The 21,897-nt window shown below is 54.6% G+C and overlaps 1 protein-coding gene, 1 long non-coding RNA gene and 1 other non-coding gene across 3 annotated transcripts; 1 reads left to right on the top strand and 2 right to left on the bottom strand.

Moving 5' to 3' along the window:
• Positions 1–715: 715 nt before the first annotated feature.
• SKOR1 (SKI family transcriptional corepressor 1) lies at positions 716–9,773 on the top strand. Its single transcript, XM_030931363.1, has 9 exons — positions 716–916; positions 1,142–3,347; positions 4,382–4,472; positions 5,397–5,504; positions 6,016–6,087; positions 7,468–7,542; positions 7,808–7,882; positions 8,394–8,459; positions 8,936–9,773. Exons 1-9 carry the CDS (start codon positions 810–812, stop codon positions 9,028–9,030), a joined length of 2,895 nt encoding a protein of 964 aa, XP_030787223.1. The 5' UTR covers positions 716–809; the 3' UTR covers positions 9,031–9,773.
• On the bottom strand, positions 9,500–14,330 carry LOC115897676. The gene is made up of 3 exons (XR_004057441.1): positions 14,161–14,330; positions 12,318–12,655; positions 9,500–10,985 (listed from the first exon to the last, which is right to left on the bottom strand). It is a non-coding gene; the product is annotated as an uncharacterized LOC115897676 (long non-coding RNA).
• A 1,054-nt stretch (positions 14,331–15,384) lies between these two features.
• Positions 15,385–15,491, bottom strand: LOC115897761. The gene has a single exon (XR_004057557.1). It is a non-coding gene; the product is annotated as a U6 spliceosomal RNA (small nuclear RNA).
• Between the last annotated feature and the right edge of the window lie 6,406 nt (positions 15,492–21,897).

Below are 21,897 nucleotides of genomic sequence, written 5' to 3'. Positions count from 1 at the left end.
GCTAGAAGATGGCCGAGATTCCTTCCAGCCCATATGAGCCAGGACAGCGAGGCATGAAGGATACTCAGAGAGGTGATGCCCCTCAAAGAGGAAGCCCAGAGCCCCGGAGCCTGCAGTTGGCCCGAGTGGGAAAGGCATATCTGAAGGAGGAAAGCTCAGGGAGTGGACGACTGGAAGCTAAGAAGTGGATCCCAACAAAGTTCCTTGAGAATCTCTCTGTCCCACGCGTTGACCTCGGTGGAAACCAGCTTTGGTCTGGAATACAGCTAAAAATGCAGAAAATGTGGTGAGAACTGCAGGATCCTGGTCTCACTAATAGCTGGAAAGAAAAAGGTTTATATATCCAGCCTAAATCTTTCTGCTCAACGAACGTGGGAGCCAGGCGTGAGAGGAGAAGCTCGGGTTTGTGGAAACTGGCAATGCTGTCCCCGGAAGCCGGCTCGGCACCGAGCTGGGTGCGGTGGGGGCCGCGCTAGGTCCGGGCGCGCACGGAGCGCTTCGGAGAGGGTCGGGTTCAGCACCGCGAACAGCGGTAGCCTCCGCCTCTCTCCTTCCCAGGCAGACCCGGTTCCCTCCTCCTTCTCCCCACCCCCCTCCACCCCCTGCTGTCTGGAGATGGGCAGTGACCGCCCCTCCCCCGCCTCCCCATCCCTCTTCGCACTGCCCCCGCCCGCCCGCGTGCATGCGCGACTGAGCAGAGGGGCGGCCGGTCCCCGAAGTCCGGGCTTCAGGACCCGGGCCGGCAGCACCGGCTGCGAGGGTTGCCGAAGGCGCACAGATTTGGGCGCTGAAAAAGCCTGGATTTGGCAATGGCTTTGCTGTGTGGCCTTGGGCAAGTCACTCTGCGTATCTGGGTTTCACTTCCCTCCCAATCCGAAAACGGGATTGGGTTCCTTGCAGCCCGGGCATTCCTGAGGTCTCCATTATCCCTTCTCCTCCCCCAAACCCCGGGGGCTTTTGTTAACGCGCCAACATGGGTCTGAATAACAAAAGACGCCTGTCCAGGGGGTGAATGAGTTTGGATTCCCCACTGCCAAGTATCCCCCGCGCGCCCAACTCGGCGCGCCCCACTGGGCGGGCCCGAGCCTCGGCGACGGAGCTGAAAATGGCTCATCTGCTCTCTGCTTTCTCTATTTCGCAGGAGCGGCGGCATGGAAGCTCTCACCACTCAGCTGGGGCCGGGGCGCGAGGGCAGTTCCTCGCCCAACTCCAAGCAGGAGCTGCAGCCGTACTCGGGCTCCAGCGCTCTCAAACCCAACCAGGTGGGCGAGACGTCGCTGTACGGGGTGCCCATTGTGTCGCTGGTCATCGACGGCCAGGAGCGCCTGTGCCTGGCGCAGATCTCCAACACCCTCCTCAAGAACTACAGCTACAATGAGATCCACAACCGCCGCGTGGCCCTGGGCATCACGTGCGTGCAGTGCACGCCGGTACAGCTGGAGATTCTGCGTCGGGCCGGGGCCATGCCCATCTCGTCGCGCCGCTGCGGCATGATCACCAAGCGAGAGGCCGAACGCCTGTGCAAGTCGTTCCTGGGCGAGCACAAACCACCCAAACTGCCCGAGAACTTCGCCTTCGATGTGGTGCACGAGTGTGCGTGGGGCTCGCGTGGTAGTTTCATCCCTGCGCGTTACAACAGCTCTCGTGCCAAGTGCATCAAGTGCGGCTACTGCAGCATGTACTTCTCGCCCAACAAGTTCATCTTCCACTCGCACCGCACACCCGACGCCAAGTACACGCAGCCAGATGCTGCCAACTTCAACTCCTGGCGTCGTCACCTCAAACTCAGTGACAAGTCGGCCACAGACGAACTGAGCCACGCTTGGGAGGACGTCAAGGCCATGTTTAATGGCGGCACGCGCAAGCGGACCTTCTCCCTACAAGGAGGCGGCGGAGGCGGTGCTAATGGCGGGTCGGGTGGGCAGGGGAAGGGTGGTGCTGGCGGCGGTGGAGGCGGCGGCCCAGGGTGCGGTGCGGAGATGGCCCCAGGCCCGCCGCCCCACAAAAGCCTGCGATGTGGCGAAGATGAGGCAGCCGGTCCTCCGGGGCCACCTCCACCCCACCCTCAGCGCGGACTTGGCCTGGCGACGGGAGCTAGTGGCCCGGCGGGCCCAGGAGGGCCCGGTGGTGGCGCAGGCGTACGAAGCTACCCGGTGATCCCGGTGCCCAGCAAAGGCTTTGGGCTCCTGCAAAAGCTGCCCCCACCACTTTTTCCCCATCCTTACGGCTTCCCTACGGCCTTCGGCCTATGCCCCAAAAAGGACGACCCGGTTTTAGGCCCGGGCGAGCCAAAGGGCGGTCCTGGCACTGGGAGCGGCGGCGGCAGTGCGGGGACTGGCGGGGGTGCGGGGGGCCCGGGAGCCAGCCACTTGCCCCCGGGGGCAGGAGCGGGCCCGGGCAGTGGCGCCATGTTCTGGGGGCATCAACCCTCCGGGGCAACCAAGGACGCAGCGGCAGTGGCTGCAGCGGCCGCCGCCGCCACTGTATACCCGACGTTTCCCATGTTCTGGCCAGCAGCAGGTAGCCTCCCGGTACCGTCGTACCCCGCTGCTCAGAGCCAAGCCAAGGCCGTGGCGGCAGCCGTGGCGGCGGCAGCGGCGGCGGCGGCAGCAGCTGCTGGCAGCGGTGGCCCAGAGGCCCTGGACGGTGCCGAGCCAGCCAAAGAGGGCGGCCTCGGCGCGGAGGAGCGCTGCCCGAGCGCTCTGTCCCGCGGGCCCCTGGAAGAAGACTGCGCGGACGAGGCGCTGCCACTGCCCCTGGCCCCACTGCCCCCGCCGCCCCCGCCGCCCGCACGCAAAGGCTCCTATGTGTCGGCCTTCCGGCCGGTGGTCAAAGACACCGAGAGCATCGCTAAGCTCTACGGGAGCGCCCGGGAGGCATATGGCGCGGGGCCTGCTCGCGGGCCGGGACCCGGCGCTGGGAGCGGCGGCTACGTGAGCCCGGACTTTCTGAGCGAGGGCAGCTCCAGCTACCATTCCGCTTCGCCCGACGTAGACACCGCGGACGAACCCGAGGTGGACGTGGAATCCAACCGCTTCCCCGACGACGAGGGCGCACAGGACGATACCGAGCCCAGCGCACCCAGCGCAGGGGGTGGCCCAGACGGCGAACAGCCCACTGGACCCCCTTCCGCCACCTCCTCTGGAGCGGACGGTGCCGCAGACTCTCCCGACGGCGGCAGCCCCCGCCACCGGCGCCGCCTCGGGCCACCCCCAGCTGGCCGGCCCGCATTTGGGGACTTGGCGGCCGACGACGTGGTGCGGAGACCTGAGAGGAGCCCGCCAAGCGGCGGTGGCTACGAGCTGCGAGAGCCTTGCGGGACCCTAGGAGGCCCCGCGCCGGCCAAGGTGAGCCCCGCGCCCTCCCCGCAGGTGGCGCCTCCCCACTTACCCTGTGCCCGGCGGGGCTGCGGGGCCGGGCGGAGGACGGGAATTTTGTTCCGCGCAGGCGTGGGAGCAGCAGGCCCAGGCCACTCTCCGCAGGCCCAGCCTCTGGCGCGCTGCGAAACTGGGCCCACCCGCACCCTCCAGTGAGGGTTTCGAAGGGAACGGAAGCTGGGGGCGGGGGGAGGACTGGGGAACGTGTGTGCTTTGTTTTTGTTGATGGGAATGGGGAGGAGACCGGCAGAGACTGCCAGACACAGAGACAGAAAAGGGGTGTGGAGGAAGAAAGAGGAGGTAAGAAAGGAACTCAGAGCCAGAGAAAAGCGCTCTCCCGGGTGGGCATCAGAGCCCCAAGGAAGAGGAGAAGAGAGGACAGTGTGGCCTTTCCCTGAGTCCGGCCCCAGCAGTACCGGGTCCCTGGAATCTCCCACCACCCCAACTCGCAGTTTTCCGAGTCTTTTCGCACTCCCGCCCTGTGAACCACACGGTTCGTTGCTGGGAAGCTACCTCCGGACCGCGTGCGGGGCGGGAGGGGGGCTCTCAAGTTGGCAGGGCCGGGGCTTGAGGGGCAGGCTGCAGCCAGGCTGGAGTCGTTGGCCATTTTGAAAGTGAGTGCGCATACCTGTACATTCGGTTCATTAAAACATGAATCATTAACCGGATGCGAAAGGCGTCATTTGTGCCGGGGACGGGGTACCGGCGGGAGAGAAAGTGCCTAAAAGAAGCCGGGTGCAGAGGGCGGAGGACACTTTGAACGGGCCTTGGCTTGGGACCCGCTTTGTGTTTAGAGTAATTTTCCCGCGGGGGCTAATAATTATCCTGAATCCACAAGGGCGCAAGGGTGTGCCTCGTGCGTCGCTGTGCCCGCTCAAGTCCTGCGGACGCACCAACCTCTGCCACCCCCTCGGCTTTCCCTCTTGGCCGCGGGGTAGAGCTGGGCGTCTTCGGGCCGCCGCAGGGCGCCCCCCTAATCGCCTGTCATTTCTCGGCCGCCGCAGGTGTACGCGCCCGAGAGAGATGAGCACGTGAAGAGCGCGGCGGTGGCGCTGGGGCCCGCGGCCTCCTACCTCTGCACCCCCGAGGCCCACGGTAACGCCTGTCGCGGCCGCTGGCCACTGTAATGGGGGGACCGCAGACAGAGGGCGGGGTCAGGGAAAGCCTGTGAAGAAAGACAAGGAGAGAGACGCAGAGAAAGAGGGAGAGGGAAAGAAAAATAATGAAAACAAGGAAGCTAAGCTAATACTCCCAACAACTTTCAACCTTTGGTTACTTAAAAACAACAATGACAACACGCTCTCTCCACCACACGCACACACATGCTGCAGTACACCCAGACACGGAGTTAAACCCGTAACAAAATCACGCCCGACACCGCCTGCAAGGCCTCTCATTTATTCAGCAAGTGTGTTTAGCCGCGGGGTCCCCTTTGGCTAGGTCGGATCCGGGCGGAGGATGGGGGCACATGGCCGCGCGCTTGGGTACCCCAGAAGCGCCAGGGTAGCTGAGGCCCAACGCTGGGTGGTGGGGGCCGCCCTGCACTTGCGCGCCTTACCAGGTTCCTCGCAGAGGAGGGGTTGGGGGCCGCGGAAATTCGGGCAGGTCGAGGCAGCCGAACCCCGGACGATGTCCCCCTACCCACCCCGAAGGTCGCAGCCTGGGTCGCGTTCTCGGCAAGAGTCGCGCGGACAGACCGGGCGGCCACGCGCGCTCGCGGTGCCCCAGTATCTGCGCACGATGTAGGTCGCTGGTCCCTGGTGGGCTCGGCTGCTCATCTTGCTCTTTTCCAAGGGGCTGGGGCGGGGGCGTGAAGCCCGGAGATGAGCAGACCACGCGCGGGGGTGGGGGGGTGCCCGGCCCAAAGCCTCAGGGCGCGCGCCTGGGCACACAGCCGGGAAACAGAGGCGGCCACGACGCTTTTAATTAGGGCTTGGGTGCCCCGACCGCGGCAGCTCCGGCAGTATCGGGGTCACGGTTTCTTTGCCTCTCCTTGAAACTCGGTTTATTGCCTTCAAGAGCCAGATAAAGAAGACAATCACTCGCCCGCCGATGATTTGGAAACGAGGAAATCCTATCCAGACCAAAGGAGTATCTCCCAGCCAAGTCCTGCAAATACAGACAGAGGTGAGCCAGCCCTTGACCCCATCGCTCCCCACCGCACCCGGGAGCTGGGACCCAGGTCGCCCACAATCCCAGAGGCTTGCGAGAAAGGCTTTTAATCAAGTGTAAGCGGCTGCCAGTTTTCTTCCTTGGCGAGCAGATAAATATTTAATGCGAGCAGGGTGCAGGCCAGATTTTCTGCCTCCTTGATGGATTTGAGGTTCTTTCAGGTAAGGGCAGAGGATGTACTGAAAGGAAATGGAGGGACGTCCTCACCCACATAAAATAGGTCAAAGGGCACTTCCTACCCTTAGATGGCCCATCTTCCCTGGGCGATCTCCTCCAGGGGTCACTCTTCTACTCCCTACCGTGATGCCTTAGAAGATGGGTAGTACCGGATGCCTGTAACTGTCTCCTCTAAAGGCAGAGGGTCTAGGGAAGGTCCCTGACTCGATGTGGTTCCTGAGAAGCCCACCCCTCCCCTCTCAAGGGCTCTCCCAGGAGAGAACCCCTCTTACCTGCCCTTGTATCCCAGGCGAAGATGGGCTTACCTTGGATGTCACAGGAACTCAGCTGGTGGAGAAAGATATCGAGAACCTGGCCAGAGGTGAGGCTAAATTTGTGAAAAAGGTGTACACTGTGCCTGCGGGTGATGGGTCATTCCTGTAGAGGGGTGTTATCCGTGTAGGGAGTGAGTGTGGAAAGACATGGCCTTGGGGGGATCAGTTTTCCTTTGGGTGGAAAGTATGATCCTCTGGACACATTACCCTGGCACAGAGGTATGTATGTGTGGGTGGAGCATGGGAGTAAAACAAACCCCCAGAAGTTTATTGGAAGTTTGGTTCCCAAGGCCCAGATCTGTCTGAATAGCCTTGCAAGAAAGAGAAATGAATAACGATGATGAGAACTTTTGTTGCCTGTGGACAATCAGACAGGACAATCTGGGTCCCCTAAACTCAATGGAAAACAGGACTTCAATGCAAGATTGCAGGGAAGCATTTATTTTAGGAATGTGAGAAGTGTTTTTCTTTCTCTTGGAATTGAGGTATAACCACTTCCACTTTACCCTAAATGGAGTGAGGATGGAGCTTATTTGCAGAATGGGGATCCCTGGGGGTTACTGCTCAGCTTATAAGGAGAAGACTATGGTTTGAGGTGCAGAGTAGGGGAGTCTCTAGCCCCACTTTGCCCTTCTACCTTCCGTTCTTGCATTTCAAAGGAGCCTCTTCTGGTGGAGGGCCCAGATACCAATGACCTCATGGTCAGGGCAGGTGCCACATCTATCCCTCTGGAGTTGGTTCTGAGGGCACTAACTGAGGCCTCTACACCTATCTCCCTGCCCCTCAACTAGCCCATAGATGGTCTTGGGAATTGGTGGCAGGAGGAAGACAAACATTGGTGGTCTTCCATTCTTCCTAGTTACAGATTTACAGGAAATGCCATTACCTTCAAAATCATTGGTGCTTTATAGTGAGGGTTCTTAGCATGGATTTGGCAGTCTTCAGACCTCCTGAAATTGTAGGCAAACTGTTGTATGTGTATTTTTCTGGGAAAGGTGTCCAAGGCTCTGACCAAAGCTTCCCTGATTTATATTGAAAGGGTGGGAGGTGGGGGGTGGGGGTGGAGGAGGGTTTGTCACTTGAAGCGGGAAATCAAGTTTCTGTGGGCCAGCTTCTTAGATTAGGGAGTTAGGAACAAGTTAAAGCAGTTGCCCAGCTGCATAGTTCCTGGAGTCAGGGCTTAGATTCCACCATCCTGAATTTATTCTCCTGGGCATCCTATCCCACAGCCCAGTTTCTTCACCCAAATTCTTTGAATGCAGTTGGTAAAGCCAGAGAGTGGAGGGCCTCCACCTACTGGTCATCCTCCTCAACTCTCCTCTCAGGGTTGTTGGCCAAGGCAGAACCTGGGTGCTTTCTAGGTCCCCTGAGCTCCAAATAACCCTGCTTTACCTCCCACTTTACCTCCCACTTTTCCCCTTTCCCAGACGAATTGCAAAAACTGCTCCTGGAACAAATGGAGCTCCGCAAGAAGCTGGAACGGGAATTTCAGAGTCTCAAAGGTACCCACTGCCATCCTGCCTCATCCCACCTCATCACCGAGCCTTCCACCAGGGTGCCCCGACCTACTCCGAAAGCCAGGTGCCAGGCAACTGGCACTAGGCGCCCTGCAGGAGCCAAGAAACTGTCCTTTTCCAGGGTTGCCGGAGAATGGCTGGGTGGGAGTGGGGGTAGGGGTGAAAGGGGGGGGAGGGGGACAGGGAGTGAGGAAGTGGAGCTGGGGGAAGGGGCTGTGCGTAACAGCTCTCACTTAATCAATTTGCACAGATAATTTTCAGGATCAAATGAAGAGGGAATTGGCTTATCGAGAAGAAATGGTGCAACAGCTGCAAATTGTCAGAGGTAAGACGGGAGTCAGGTGAGCGCGGGCACGGGCCGTAACTGCCTCTCGTCTGGCAGGAGCCGCAATGTTGGCTCAGTCATTTGGATTTAAATTGAAGGTAATTTAACAATTATTTTTTTTATTTAATATCCTTTGTATACTCTGATTAGCCTCAGAATGGCAAGCGAGCCCAGCAAACGGCTTGCAGGCATCATTACATGGAGTGATTGAACTTCTTATCGCGGCAATTTCCATGGTTTCTAAATTAAAAATCGAGGCGTAAAATTACCTGGGAAGTAATGCCTAAGTTTGCTTTAATTTTGGTTAGATCCGTCTGCCTTTAAGCGCCATCCCAGGCCATTTCCTTCCTCCGCCAGTCTGCAGTTAGGAGCTCCGGTACCCCCTCCCCCGTCCCTGGAGTTGTGTCTGCGCGGAGCTGCGCCCTGGGGAGAGGAGGAAGCCCGGGCTGTGACCCCGGCCTTTCGGAGGGTGGTCTGCGTTTCCTCACTGGCCCCTCCTCTTGTCTTCCAGATACCCTGTGTAACGAACTCGACCAGGAGCGGAAGGCGCGCTACGCCATCCAGCAGAAATTGAAAGGTGCAGAAGCCAGGAAACAAAGATAGGAGGGGTGCTGGGTGCCGGCCGTGCTGTCCAGTGAATGAATGAATAGTGAGACTAGTGAGGAAGGCCACGATCCACATGGATCAGAATCTGAGAGGGAGAAAAGTGGAAACTGATTTTAACGGGAAGATTATTCTAGGATGGTGGGGTAAAGAGAGCCACTTGGACTTTGGGCGCCAGAAAATCTGCCTTCTAGTACCAATTCTGGCTTTGAGCAGGTTGACCCCTCTCTTACTGTGCCTCAGTTTCCTCTTCTGTAAAATGGGGCTACCGAACCAGAGCAGTGGTTCTAAATCACCAGCCTTTGTCCTACCCTCCTGCCTCCTGATCCGCTGCGTTGAGATTCCCTGACCCCAAAGGGTTGGGTAAGGTCGGGGAGGGGAAAGGGTGAACTGCGCGGTGAGGTGAGCCAGGAGAGGCGCCCAGAGTGACCCTCGCGACTCTCTCCCCAGAAGCCCACGACGCCCTGCACCACTTCTCCTGCAAGATGCTGACGCCCCGCCACTGCACTGGCAACTGCTCCTTCAAGCCCCCGCTGTTGCCCTAGGGCCGGCCTGGCCGCACCCCTGCGCCCTCAAGCCATGCTGCTCCTTGTAAATACCCGCTGCCGCGGCGGCCCTGAGCGAGGAACAAGCCATTCGGACCCGACCGATGTAAATACAGACGCCCGTCCGCCCGCCTTCCTCCCGGGCTCCCCGACCTTGCCCGCCCCCTCCCGGGCGTCCCAGTCCAGGGCGCCGGCTTGGTTTCCAAGTGTAAATACTGCCTCGCACCTCAAATCCCCCTACCCCGTTTGAATTCTAGGGCATCGGACCTCAAGGGGTTAACTGGACAGACGGGGGCGGGAGGGGAGAGAGCCCCCTCCCTTTGTATAGCCTTGAACCGGATTGTGAATACAATGAGCAACTTCGCTGGCGCCTGCCCCGCACTCCCCGTCCCGTCCACTTCTGAAACTCCTGTTCCTAATGACAAAGTGGCTATGTGCAATGGATATAAATGTACTGTGAGTCTCTTGGTTCAGTATTAGGTTCACTTTAATTTATTTATGCTGTAAGTTATTTTTGCTTCCTTCTCCTGGACCCACTTCCAGTCCCGTTTTGCATTCCCCTATGGATTTTGCTTTGTCTATTTTTTTGTTGTAACCTCTTGATGTAACAGCACTTTAAAAGGGCAACAGCTGACTCACGAGATGGCAACCACCTGGAGCCTGTTTGGGGAGACCACCCTATACCCTTGACTTTCGTTTTTAATAATTATAATAATAAAAAAAAGATGTCAATTCTGGGGCTACGGAGGTGGGAGTGCATCGGCGGAGGGGGGCGGGCGGAGCACTGTGCAACAGGTGGGGGTGGGAGCAGCCCCGCGGATTCTGGGGCGCCCGGGGTCAGAATCGGGCCTCCTCAGGTGGGCAGCAGCGAGCACTCAACCTCTCCACTGTCCCCTCCAGACACACTCAATTTTCCCCCACAGAGCACTCGCTCGCCGAGTTTAGGACCCTCCCTTGGGCCCGGGATGGAGGAGGGGTATTATGTCATGGTCCTTAGAGCAGAGGTCCCCGGCCCTTTCTTCAAGCGCTCGAAGGCGCCGAAGGTTCATCCATGCCCATTTCCACGCCTGCCACATCGGGGAAGTTACCTCCGGGGCGCTCACAGACAGGGCTCCCTGCCGGGAATCCTAGGTTCAATCAGAATTGTCCCTTTAAATGGCGCGGGCACGACCAGCCTGGCCTGGGGGCGCTGGGGCGGGGTGGAGGTCGCAGCGCGTAAGGTGGGTCTACGCCCTGCAGGCCTGGAAAGGAAGGCGGGACTTGGAGAGCTCGGTTACAGGCGGCCTCCTGTCTGCCCGGCCGCTACCCGAAAGGAGGGACCCCGGTCCGCATTTTCTGTTCGGTCCATTTTAGTGCGAGAAGGGCTAAGGACTCGCCAGGCCTCCGCTGGGGCGTCCGACATCCGGGTCGCGGTTGGCAAGGCCTCCCAGCGGCCTCAGTTTCCACAGCGCACCTCCCGCTTGGGCTAGAGAAGATGTTGCAAACTGCAGAACACTCCTTTTGCGGGGAGGAGAGTGTGGATGGAGTGGGAGAGAGCGCACGGCACTGGGAATCATTCAGCCTTGGCTTCCATTTCTCGCCCTCGGCTGGCTAGTGGGGGTCCCGGGTTGCGCCCTTTTATCTTTCCTGGGTCTCTGTTTCGACCTCTATGAAATAACACGCAGGCCTCCGTCTATGCGGCTCGCAGAAGGCGGACGGCAGGCCCCGCGCCACCCGCCAGCGGCTCGGGACCGGGAGCCCTGGGCTGCGGGGACGTGGAAGTTTCATGGCGGGTTGGGCCTCAGACGGAGGCCTCATGGTGGGCCTCAGACGGAGCCGGCGAGTAGGGGCGCGCTCTGGGCCTCCCTGAAGCTGTGCAGACGGGGAGTCCCGCTGCGCGGTACAGCCGGGAAGCCAATCCCTAGAGTCCTTTGCGCTGGGGGTCGGAGCCTTGGCGTCCCAGGATGTTCCAAGGGCTAAGCCCAGAGCGAACACGAAGAAGGTAACAATGTTGAGGACGCCCGGCACACCGCGAGGCAACGCCTCCGGACATACCATCTCTGGGCAGGGCCCCTCTAGGGAGCGGGAACGTTTCATATGCCTGGGACCCACCAGATCCGTTCTCCGCTGGACCCATGGCGAAACTGAGGTCCAGAGGGGAAGAGACTGGAGACCCCAGGGCGCGCCAGGGCCCGTGGAACTGCGACGGGGCGGGACAGCGCGGGTGTGGGAGTTTGCAGACGCCTTTCCCCACCGCGGATTGCATCTTTGGAAGCCGCACTTTTCTTCTCTGTAAAATGGGCATAACCATTACCACCACGTCAGGAAGTTCCGTGGCTGCGGCCCGACAGAGGAGCCTGGCAAATGCTCCTTCCCACCCTTCCTTCCCAATTCCCCCCAAAGTGGAAAAACTCCTAGGCGGCTGGGGCCTTCCGGAAGGGACGCCCCATTTGGGCCGGAATCTCTGCGGACTGGAGTCGTAGGCGGATCCGACCCAGAAAGCTCAGTCGCAAAAACCCTCCCGGGCTTCGCGTCCCTTTAGAAGTGGTTTGTTCCCCCCAAAATGTTAATAACCAAACGATTGGTATGGATGTAATTATCAATAATTATGCGAATTATTGCTGATTGCGGGGCTCGTAGCTACTTTAATTAGTTTACCAGATTCTAATTAAGTTAAATGAAACATTAATAGGGAAAATATGCTTTGAAAAAAAACCCCAGGATTTAAAAGTCTATTTCTCGCCACAATGTTGCCACCTTGCGACAAATTTTAGGCATTACAGCCAACGCCCGAATGCCCAGACTAGGGTGCCTGGGCTCCCAAGGAGAACAAGTGGGGCCTGGAAGTTGGGAGGAGGCAGTTGAGCACAGAATGTCCTCCGGGCTGTTCTCCTGGGGTGTTTGGTTTGGCCTGGTACCCAGCAGTGCCTACAGGAGGTCTGGCTCTGGAGTCCTAGGTCTGGGATAAGGGACTAGAGCGCACGGAAGCCGGGAGCCCTCTTATTCAGAGGAAACCGGGACCCCTCTTGGACGCCGCAGTGGGACAGATTATTTCTATCCCCACCTGTCCTGGCAAATCCAGAGTGAGAGACTGAGTAAAGTTGGAGCCGCCTTTGGAGACAGCATCAAGTGGTTTTATTTTTCACCCCCATGGGAGAAAGCAGTAAGTCCCTGCCCATCTCCATTTCCTCTGCAAATCAGGGTAACCTGTGTGCAAAAGCACCACTTATTAGACCCCTCAACTCCTGGAACACAGGTGACTCTGTGTTCTAGTGGCACTCGGTTCATGAGGCTAGCAGGGCACTCACCTCCCTTTGTTATTCTTGGTTGTAAGTGTCTGTTGCCCTAAGAAAGTAAGTTGACAGCAGGGGTCACACCTTGCTCTTCCTTGCAATCTACACTGCAGGGCCCAGGGCTCCACAGGCACGCAACACATGTCTAGATGAATGGCTTCCAACTTTGTGGTTCATCTAGGTGCTGAAGATGTCTAACGGAAGGAATCCCTAGGTGCTTCTGGACAACAGCCACTGAGAAGCAATTAAGTTCATTTGCATAAGTTTAATTAAACAGGTTTACTGCTCAGAAAGAAAATCCTTCATCAATAGGATTAGTTTTGGGAGCAGGTGTCAGGTAAGTGATTGTCAACCTAGAAAAGGAAAACTTTGTTCCTGTTCCAGCTGTGTCCTAAAGAGGGTACTCCTTCACTGGGTCATATTTTTCCAGGTCACTGGCACACAGGTCCACCCATTCCTAGCTACCCTGCTCTAAAGCCTTGATCCGTTGCAAACATGTGACTCCTGCCTTGAATTCAGAACACCAACAAAAGCAGAACTGGATCTGTGTGCCCTTCCCATGAATTCCAAACGGCCTCATCTCCTCTCTCCATCCTCAGATGTTTGGCTAAGAGTACAAACTCTGGGGCCAGATTTACTGAGGTCTCATTGCTGCCCTGCCATTGATGAATGACACTGGGCAAGTTGTTGAGTCTCTCTGTGCCTCAGCTTCCTCATCTATAACATAGGGAGATGAACAGTACCTACTTCATAGAACTGTTTTCTGTTAATATGTGTAAAGCACTGAGAACAGCTCCTGGCATACAAGAAGTGCTATTGTATCGGTGTTTGCTAAGATTACAATTCCCTCTGAGTTCACTTTCCTGAGACTCAAGACAGGAGTGCTTTTAAGAGTCCCAAAATGGACCCCAGGCCGTCACCTTCCTCTCCTCCAGGGGCCCAGAAAGGGGGCCCAGAAAGGAGGACAAACCAGTGCTTCTTCAAGCCTGGACTATTGAGCTTTCTGGAGACACGTTCATAAGAATCTGCAAGCACGCAGGTTGGAAAGGCATCCTGCAATGCCAATGCATTGACTCTATGTTTCCAAAGAGGCTAAGACTTGCCCAGGTTCCCTCAGCAGGTGAGTGCAGAGTGAATGCAGAGGAAAGGAAGTCAGCCAGGTCTCTGGATTTTCTGGGACTAGGAACTGCCTGTGTCTTTCAGAATTTCTGTTATGAGACAAGTTTCTTTTCTTTCTTTTTTTTTTCCAGTAGAGACGAGGCTTCACCTTGTTGGTCAGGCGGGTCTCGAACCTCTGACTTCGGGATCCTTCCACCTCAGCCTCCCAAAGTGCTAGGATTACAGGGGTGAGCCACCGTGTCCGAACAGTTTGGTTTTTTTGTTTTGTTTTGCTTTGTTTTTGAGACGGAGTCTCGCTCTGTCGCCCAGGCTGGAGTGCAGTGGCCGGATCTCAGCTCACTGCAAGCTCCGCCTCCCGGGTTTACGCCATTCTCCTGCCTCAGCCTCCCAAGTAGCTGGGACTACAGGCGCCCGCCACCACGCCCGGCTAGTTTTTTGCATTTTTTTAAGTAGAGATGGGGTTTCACAGTGTTAGCCAGGATGGTCTCGATCTCCTGACCTCGTGATCCGCCCGTCTCGGCCTCCCAAAGTGCTGGGATTAGAACAAAGTGAACAGTCCTTTTTGGGCCAAGTCCTTCACTCTTGGATTCTATTTTACTCCCCATAACACCCCCTTCCACATACATAGACGAATAATATTCCAGTCTGATGGATTGTCAGTGCTGAAGGAGAGGGAGTCACACCGACATTGGTCGTTTTCTTATTTGGCATCCCTAGGGAGACATTTAAAACTACTCACCCAATTGCCCAAGTGGCCTCCAAAGAACGAGGTATCTCTAGGGGAAGAACAGAAATCCAGCCACCAAAGATTGTCCTCTAACGCCTTACATCGAAGGCCCTGAGCCAAGGAAGAGGCGGAGATGTCCCGCGGTCCCCTATTCTCGGCAGTTACCTGGAAAGGATCATTTCACCTCCACTGAAGAGAAAAGGAATGGGTTCTGAATGGAACGCTGCCCGGCAGCTCCCAGCGCCCGCTGGTAGAGTACCCGCCGCTGTCCCTGGGTGGCTCCGGGGCTTCGCGCCTGACCGTCCTCTTGCGGCGCGCCTGGAGGCTGGGAGCTGTGCGACCGCTCGAGGCAGATCGACTGAGGTCCCAGTGGCCGCAGGGCCCGCGAGATGGACTACGTGCATGCTCAAGCACTAGCAAAGCAGATGCACCATTTCTCTGTTGGAAAGACATTTCAGAAAACATTCACTAAGTCGTCGAAGGAAATCTGAACGTGGTTGGACTTTATTTCCTTCTTATCTTACCACTTAGGACTGTGTTTTTGCAATTCAATTACCTGAGGACTGGGTCCCGATTTTTTCAGGGTCTGTGCCTCTATAAGTCCTATCAGGCTTTACCTCTCAGTGACTGGGGTAAAATGATGACAGTAAAACAGTAAAACCCACAGGGTGGGGCTGTCTGGAATTTTTTAAAGATTATTTTATTTTTCTGCCCCCTCCCCCCTCTTTTCTTTTTTCTTTTCTTTTATTATTTATTTGGTCAGGAATATTTCAATGAAATATTGGTGAAGCCCTTGACAAATGGTAGATACTCATTAAGTGGTGGCTTTTTTTTTTTTTTTTTCCAAAGGATTTGGTCACTCTTTTGTTACAAGTTCCTCATACTTTTGTCGTTGCACTAGGTCCTGTTATGTTTCGGAGCTGAAATGGATCAACTTTGGCAAGACGAAGTTTCCTTAAGTGTAAGGTACTGCAATACTCAGGATTGTGCAGAGGGAAGCAGAGGCAAGATAGGAAAGATCGCAAACTGGGGCCCCAGAGCCAGATGCAAAATGCACCGCAGAGATGAGTCTGCCTAGGCCCACCTCCTATTCCGTCTCCTAGGACTACTGCATTTTATTTGTGTTAAACAAAAGATATTGCCTGTAGATGAAAGATGTTTTCAGTGGTAAACCGTGCACGGGCGTATAAACGTGGTGTTAAACCAAACAAACAAACAAACAAAAAAAGCTGGGGCGAAAATATGGAACGCTTCACGAATTTGCGTGTCATCCTTGCGCAGGGGCCATGCTAATCTTCTCTGTATCGTTCCAATTTTAGTATATGTGCTGCCGAAGCGAGCACGGTCGTAACGTTTTGCCAGAAGATATATAAAGGCAAGAAATCAAACTACTTTAAACTTACGGTAAGTATGTGATAGTTAATTTTAAAACATAATTTAAAAATTATAAACTACCCGAGAAATTATTACTTTCTGCATCAATATCTTGTACTAATACCTTTGTGTTTACAGCCAAATTAATTCTAATTATCTCTCTAATATTTTTGCATGGTATATGCAAATATGAAGGACTCATGGGAAATAGGCCCTCTTCCCGCCCGACCTTTGCGCGCGCCCGGCGGACGGTCACGCTCCGTCACGTGGTGCGTGCTGCCTGTGCGTCTTTCTGCAGGGGCGGAGGAGGCGCGGAGGAATCAGAACCCGGTTTTTAGTCGAACGCTGCGCGGGGGTGGTGCAGCGCCGACCCTCGAAACTACCGAGCCGCGTCTGCGCTGCGCGAATGCATTTTTGGAGCGAGGGGCCATGGTGCCTGGGGTCCCCACGGGTGTTGGGGACCCCATGGGCACCATGTTGTTGTTCGATTCGGGACCCCGAAGAGGTTGCGAGTCGCTGGTTGGAACCTTCCCTGCGCCGGGACCCGAGAGGCGTGACCCTAGCGAGGCCTGGGGCCACCCACCGTGGGCCGGAAGGGGCCGACAGGGGCTGCGGCGGGAGTTTGTGGGGAGGGTGGACCAGGGCACGCCTTCATTTTTCCCTGGGCTTCTCGGGTCTCGCTCCCTGCATTCGGAGCCAAGGGGATGAGGGTGTCTGCTTTGGGACCCAAACTTCCAGTAGTGATGGAAGTCTGGGAAGGGTCACCACCGTTTGAGCCAACATTTAGAAAGAGCCAGGCGCTTAACCTAATTCGTGTCATTTCCTCCATTTTGCAGTTTAGCAAACAGGCTCTGGGAGGTTAAACCATCTGCCCCAATGATCCTGCCACTGGTTAAAGTAGTTGGGATTTGGATGCGAGTCTGCTTTCAAAGACTGATTTTTTTTTTTAACACAGAGTTTGGAAAAGATGAGACAAGTGCAGCCTCCACTTTCCGTGTGAGACTTACTCCAGAAGCCCTGAGCAGCTCAGACTTTCCTTCCTACTTCCATTCCTTCAACAAATCAATTGAACACCTTTGGTGTCAGCACCGGGGTTTCAGGGGTGCGTGAGTGGTTAGGTTTGCTGTGGTCATGGAGCTCGGTTCCAGCAAGGGAGCCAGGCAGACATGAAAGAGACTTCTGGATGCTGAGACGTGCTATGAAAGTGTGCATAGAAAGTGCCCGGAGGATGATGGCCACTTCATTGGGGGACAAGAGAGAAGGTGACATTGGAGCTGTCATTGATGATAACTGCAGCAGCGCTGGGAGGACGGGGACCGAGATCCAGGGAGAGGACCTTGCAGCCACCTGAGTTAGTGTCACCCATCTAGGCCAGCCCTTCAAGGGAGACCACTGTGGTGGTAGTTGCTGCTCCCAGCAGTGCTGTGGCTCCTGGGGGCCGCCGCCAGGGAGTTCGGCCTTTGGGGCCTTGAGTTCTCACCACTCGCTACCCCTCTTCAGTGAAATGGAAGTCATTTGACTAGCTTCTCATCTGACATAAAGTAAGAAGTAGGCAAACGCAAACCTCAGAATGCTAATATGGCGTTTATTAGCATACAATGGCGTTTATTAGCATACAATGATGTTTCCCCCAGATTTACAAAAAGGAATTGCAAATAACCAAAAAGCATATTAACATTTATGGCAGATGATGCTAATCTTCTTCAATCAGCATCCACATTTTTTTTTTTTTTTTGAGGCGGAGTCTCGCTCTGTCGCCCAGACTGGAGTGCAGTGGCGCAATCTCGGCTCACTGCACAAGCTCCGCCTCCCGGGTTCACGCCATTCTCCTGCCTCAGCCTCCCGAGAAGCTGGGACTACAGGCGCCCGCCACCTCGCCCGGCTAGTTTTTTGTATTTTTAGTAGAGACGGGGTTTCACCATGTTAGCCAGGATGGTCTCGGTTTCCTGACCTCGTGATCTGCCCGTCTCGGCCTCCCAAAGTGCTGGGATTACAGGCTTGAGCCACCGCGCCCGGCCAGCATCCACATTTTTATTCATTTATTTAGAACAGGTAGGGCTGGTGGTTTCATAAATGCCTTGTTGTGGAAACTAGCATGAGATAGACCTAGTTATTGGTTCAGCATTTCTGGCTACATGAGCATGTGTTACTTTGAGCCAGAGGTAGATTTTTTTTTGTTGTTTGTTTTTTTGAGATGGAGTCACCCAGGCTGGAGTGCAGCCTTAGTAGAGATGGGGTTTCACCATGTTAGCCAGGCTGGTCTTGAACTCCTGACCTCAGGTGATCCACCTGCCTTGGCTTCCCAAAGTGCTGGGATTACAGGCGTGAGCCACCATGCCTGGACTTTTTTTTTTTTTGAGATAGAGTCTCACTCTGTCACCCAAGCTGGAGTGCAGTGGTGCGATCTTGGCTCACTGCAACTTCTGCCTCCTGAGTTCAAGAGATTCTCCTGCCTCAGCCTCCCAAGTAGCTGGGACTACAGGCTCACCTATTAAAATTAGACCATGCTGGGTAAATTTTTATTTTTATTTATGTTATTTATTTATTTATTTTTGAGACAGAGTCTCAGTCTCTTCCCCAGGCTGAAGTGCAGTGGCATCATCTTGGCTCACTGCAAACCCCTCCCCCCGGGTTCAAGCGATTCCCCTGCCTCAGCCTCCTGAGTAGCTGGAACTACAGGCATGTGCCATTGCCCACACCTAATGTCTGTATTTTCAGTAGAGACAGAGTTTCACCATGTTGGCTAGGCTGGTCTGAAACTCCTGACCTCAAGTGATCTGCGTGCCTCAGCCTTCCAAAGTGCTGGGATTAAAGGCGTGAGCCACAGCACCCTGCCAATTTTTTGTTTGTCTGTTTTTTCTTGTCGAGCAATTTTGCAGAGGAGAAAGATCTGAGTTCTAGTTCTCATTCCACCTGAAACTGTTTGTGACCTTGGCCTGCTCCCTGTACCTCTCTGTTTCTGGTTCTGTTTTATTTTCTGCAAAGTGAGGAAACTACCCTAGAGATGATCCTTGACATTTTTCAGCATTGAAATGCTGTCATTCTTGCAACTGGATAACTGAAGGACGTTTTTGGGTAATTATAATTTTCTGATATTCTGCATTCTCCAAGTACCATGAAAAAAATAATAATTAGCAAGATGTAAAAATTCAAGAGGGTTTGTGTTTTCTCTTTTAGAAGGGTGAAGCAAGCTGGTCATCCTGGAGCCATGGAGGGCCCCAGGAACAGACCACAGGGGCGGCTGTGGATCTAGGGCCTAGGACCTGCTGAATCGTATCACAACACGCTTCTAAGCTCCAAAGGCCAGTGCAGAGGAAGCAGGAGGCGGGTGAAGGGGAGGGGATACATTGGCTTAGCATGGAGGTGGAGAGGAGGCAGCATGGAGGGGCTTAGGGAGGGGAGAGCCGAGTGCACCATGACTTCGTGGGAAGTCCCAGGCCCCCACAGACCTTGAGGGAATAGGCATTGCAGGCAAGGAGAGTGTGGGTGCCAGAGAGGACTGGACTGGTGGGTAGGCTTGGAGCTGCGGTGGGAGCCGGCTTCTGCCGCCTTCAGAGTTGCTGGCTTCTCTTCACTCTGCAGGCCTGAAAAGAACTGAGTCCTGGCAATCTTCCCTGAATGTTCTGGACTACAGAACCCCAAGAGATGAGGAGTGGTCCCCCTACCCTGTCTGAGGTGGTACTTCCCACTGCCTTGAGTAGGAGAGGGCAGAGCCAAGTTTATTTTGAATAATTAAGAAATGGGCTGTTTCATATGGAAAAATGTCAGTGAAGACATGAACTTTAGGATTCTCTAAAATGATGTAGTGTTTCCTTTACAGACATAGAGCATTGCGTGTTTTCTTGTATCATTTTATTTGAAGCAGGAAGGGCTGGGGACTCCCATCATCCCCACCGGAGGGAGGGAGGAAGGAGCGGGGATGTGGAGAGAGGCCCCTGTGGCTTTGTTTATGTGCAGGCCTGGGAGGAATGGCATTAGTGGTTTCAGGAGGTGTTGCCCTGGGATTGTAGCACAGTGACAATGCGCTGTTCACATGCCTGACCCTGAAGCTCCAAAGGCCCCAGACACAGAGCGTGGCCAGAGCGGAGTTGGAGGGGGCCTGAGTGTGGGGGAGGACCCACTCCCCCAGGCTGCCAGAAATTCCTTTGAGCTGCTCATGCTCTGAGTCAAGTCTTGTTCTTATAATATATCTTTTGAAGTGCACTCTGCCACCTAATTCACCTCAATGGGAATGAGTTTTTCCAAAGTTAGGCTGAAGGGGGGTGGAGTAGGCAAATTGGTTTGTGTGCCCACAGCTCAGAGGGTGGCCTGGAGGAAGAGGCAGGGTCAGCTGCGGCCAGCTGACCTCTCAGAGGGAGTTTCTTTCAAGCCTGCTAAGCCTGGTGTGCCCAGAGCTCTTGCTCTGCTGGTGTGGCCCCTGGTGTGTTGAGATCAGTTCTAATCCATCCCAGATGCTGGGCCTCAGTGGAGCCCTTTGGTCCCGCCTGTCCCCCTGCACAGCCCAGGCTGCCCCTTTTACTCTCCCCCAGATCTCATATTTGTGCCCAGAATGTCTTAAAAGATGTTTCCTCACCTGTGGGATGGTGATTGTGCTGCCTGCTTTGCGGGGTCATTTGAAGGTTAAATGCAGGATTGGGTGTGAAAGGCCCTAGCACGTTGGATGAGCTGATTGATGCCAAGTGTTTACAATAGTCCTGGGCTATTCTAATGCTCAATACATAACCACTTCCTTACCCTTCTTCTTTCCTTCGTCTTGCAACTATCTGCATGAAATAAACTTTCTTTAAGGTAAAAGTCGCAGGGTAGAGAGGAGTCCCTAAGTTTTGCTCCTTTTAGCCACGACGGGGAGTATTTTCGCCCAGATGTCTTTAATCCTTTAGATTTGAGTTACCAAAGGCCCTGGTTAAGATGCAGTTATGCTTTGAGACGGGACACTACATAGACTCAGTAATACCTGTTTACTTAGCTTAGTACGATTCCTTGCCCTTTAAGACCAGCACAGAGTCTTCTGGCGTCCTATTTCATGTGAGTATCTCTGAGACATAAGCATGGGGGTGCGGGGGTGGTGCTGGTTATTATTCCTCTTTTACTGATAGGGAAAGCCTAGGCCTAGAGAGGTTAGGTGACCTATCTAAGGACACAGCTAGTTAGTGACAGTCCTGGAATTTGCTCTCCGATCGCTCTGACTCCAAGGGCTCACGTTACACCGAGATGTAATATGGGAGTACAGTTTGAGGGGTTCTGGGGTGCTCTCTCCAGTAATCTCTTACTCTTGCCTTAAATCCTGCCACTGATGCATCATTATTTTGAGCTGTTGCTCTATCGAGAGTTCACTGTGATTTATTTCATCAAGACTTTTTTCTCTGGCAGTCCCAGGATGGCCTAAGGGCATAAGGTTCTTAGGTTTAAGGTGTGGAGGACGTGCTCAGAAAGAAGGTTCAAAAAGAGGAATTGCCAAGTCTGAGCACAGGATCTGCCAGCTTCTCTCTAGCTTTCAGTTTCCCTATGTGGGTTTGCAAGGATGGAAGGAAAAGTGTCACACCTCCTCCAAATCCTGGCTGCCCTGGAGTCCAGACATCGCTCCCTGCCAAGGCTGCAGTGACCATAGCAGTGGTACAGGGGAAAACTGCAGTGACTTTCAGCCAAGAAGGTCGGTATTTATGTCTCATCAACTGTGACTAGCTGGGTCACCAGTCTCTTCCAGTTGCTGATTCTGTTTTCTCATCTCTAAAATGGAAGTGATGATTTTTCTACTTACCACACAGGGTTGTGAGGCTCCATGAGAAATGCCACTGTCAATTGCTATACAACAGAAGACAGGGAATATCTAGTATTGTCAGACACCCATTGGAGCCTCAGGCGGCTCAGCGTTCCCCTTACCTGGTGAGTGAGGCGTTTGTGCCTTAGAAACAGACCTACAAAATCAGAACACCAAGATGAACCATCACATTGTATTAATATTTTCACACCACTTAGCTCTCATTAAAATGTACTTTGCTGAATTTAATATGTGATTTCAAATGACACAACATATTAAGTGCTTAATATACTAGAAATTATGAAACTATTATAGTCGATGCCATATGAAATAATTACACTGAATTAAACTTTAGCAGCCAAGTGAAGGAAAGACTTCAACTCACAATGTCTTAAAGAAGCTTAAGCCGCCACTGTAATCCCCAAAATAAATGTCCAGAAATAAGGATCTTTAAATAAAAACTGGAACTTAATCTGTACTTACACTGGGAAGCTCTTCTGGGCTTTGGTGATGTGGAGCATTGCTCCCTTGGGGAGGTGAGGGGCCCTGGGACCCACTGAAGGCCAGGGTGTTGGAGTCGGGGCTTCAGCGGGCTCGCTCCATGGGCCTGGTTGGGG

This window comes from Rhinopithecus roxellana, chromosome 5, assembly GCF_007565055.1.
Source record: "Rhinopithecus roxellana isolate Shanxi Qingling chromosome 5, ASM756505v1, whole genome shotgun sequence".
Classification (NCBI taxonomy): domain Eukaryota; kingdom Metazoa; phylum Chordata; class Mammalia; order Primates; family Cercopithecidae; genus Rhinopithecus; species Rhinopithecus roxellana.
Note: the sequence above shows the minus strand (reverse complement) of the source record. Positions and strands in the feature narration are given on the sequence as shown.

Coding starts and splice junctions, on each gene's coding strand:
- SKOR1 (XM_030931363.1), top strand. CDS start 810: ATGGCTTTGCTGTGTGGCCTTGGGCAAGTCACTCTGCGTATCTGGGTT. Junction 3,348..4,381: donor GAGGCCCCGCGCCGGCCAAG/GTGAGCCCCGCG, acceptor CGGCCGCCGCAG/GTGTACGCGCCCGAGAGAGA. Junction 5,505..6,015: donor TCCTGCAAATACAGACAGAG/GTGAGCCAGCCC, acceptor CTTGTATCCCAG/GCGAAGATGGGCTTACCTTG.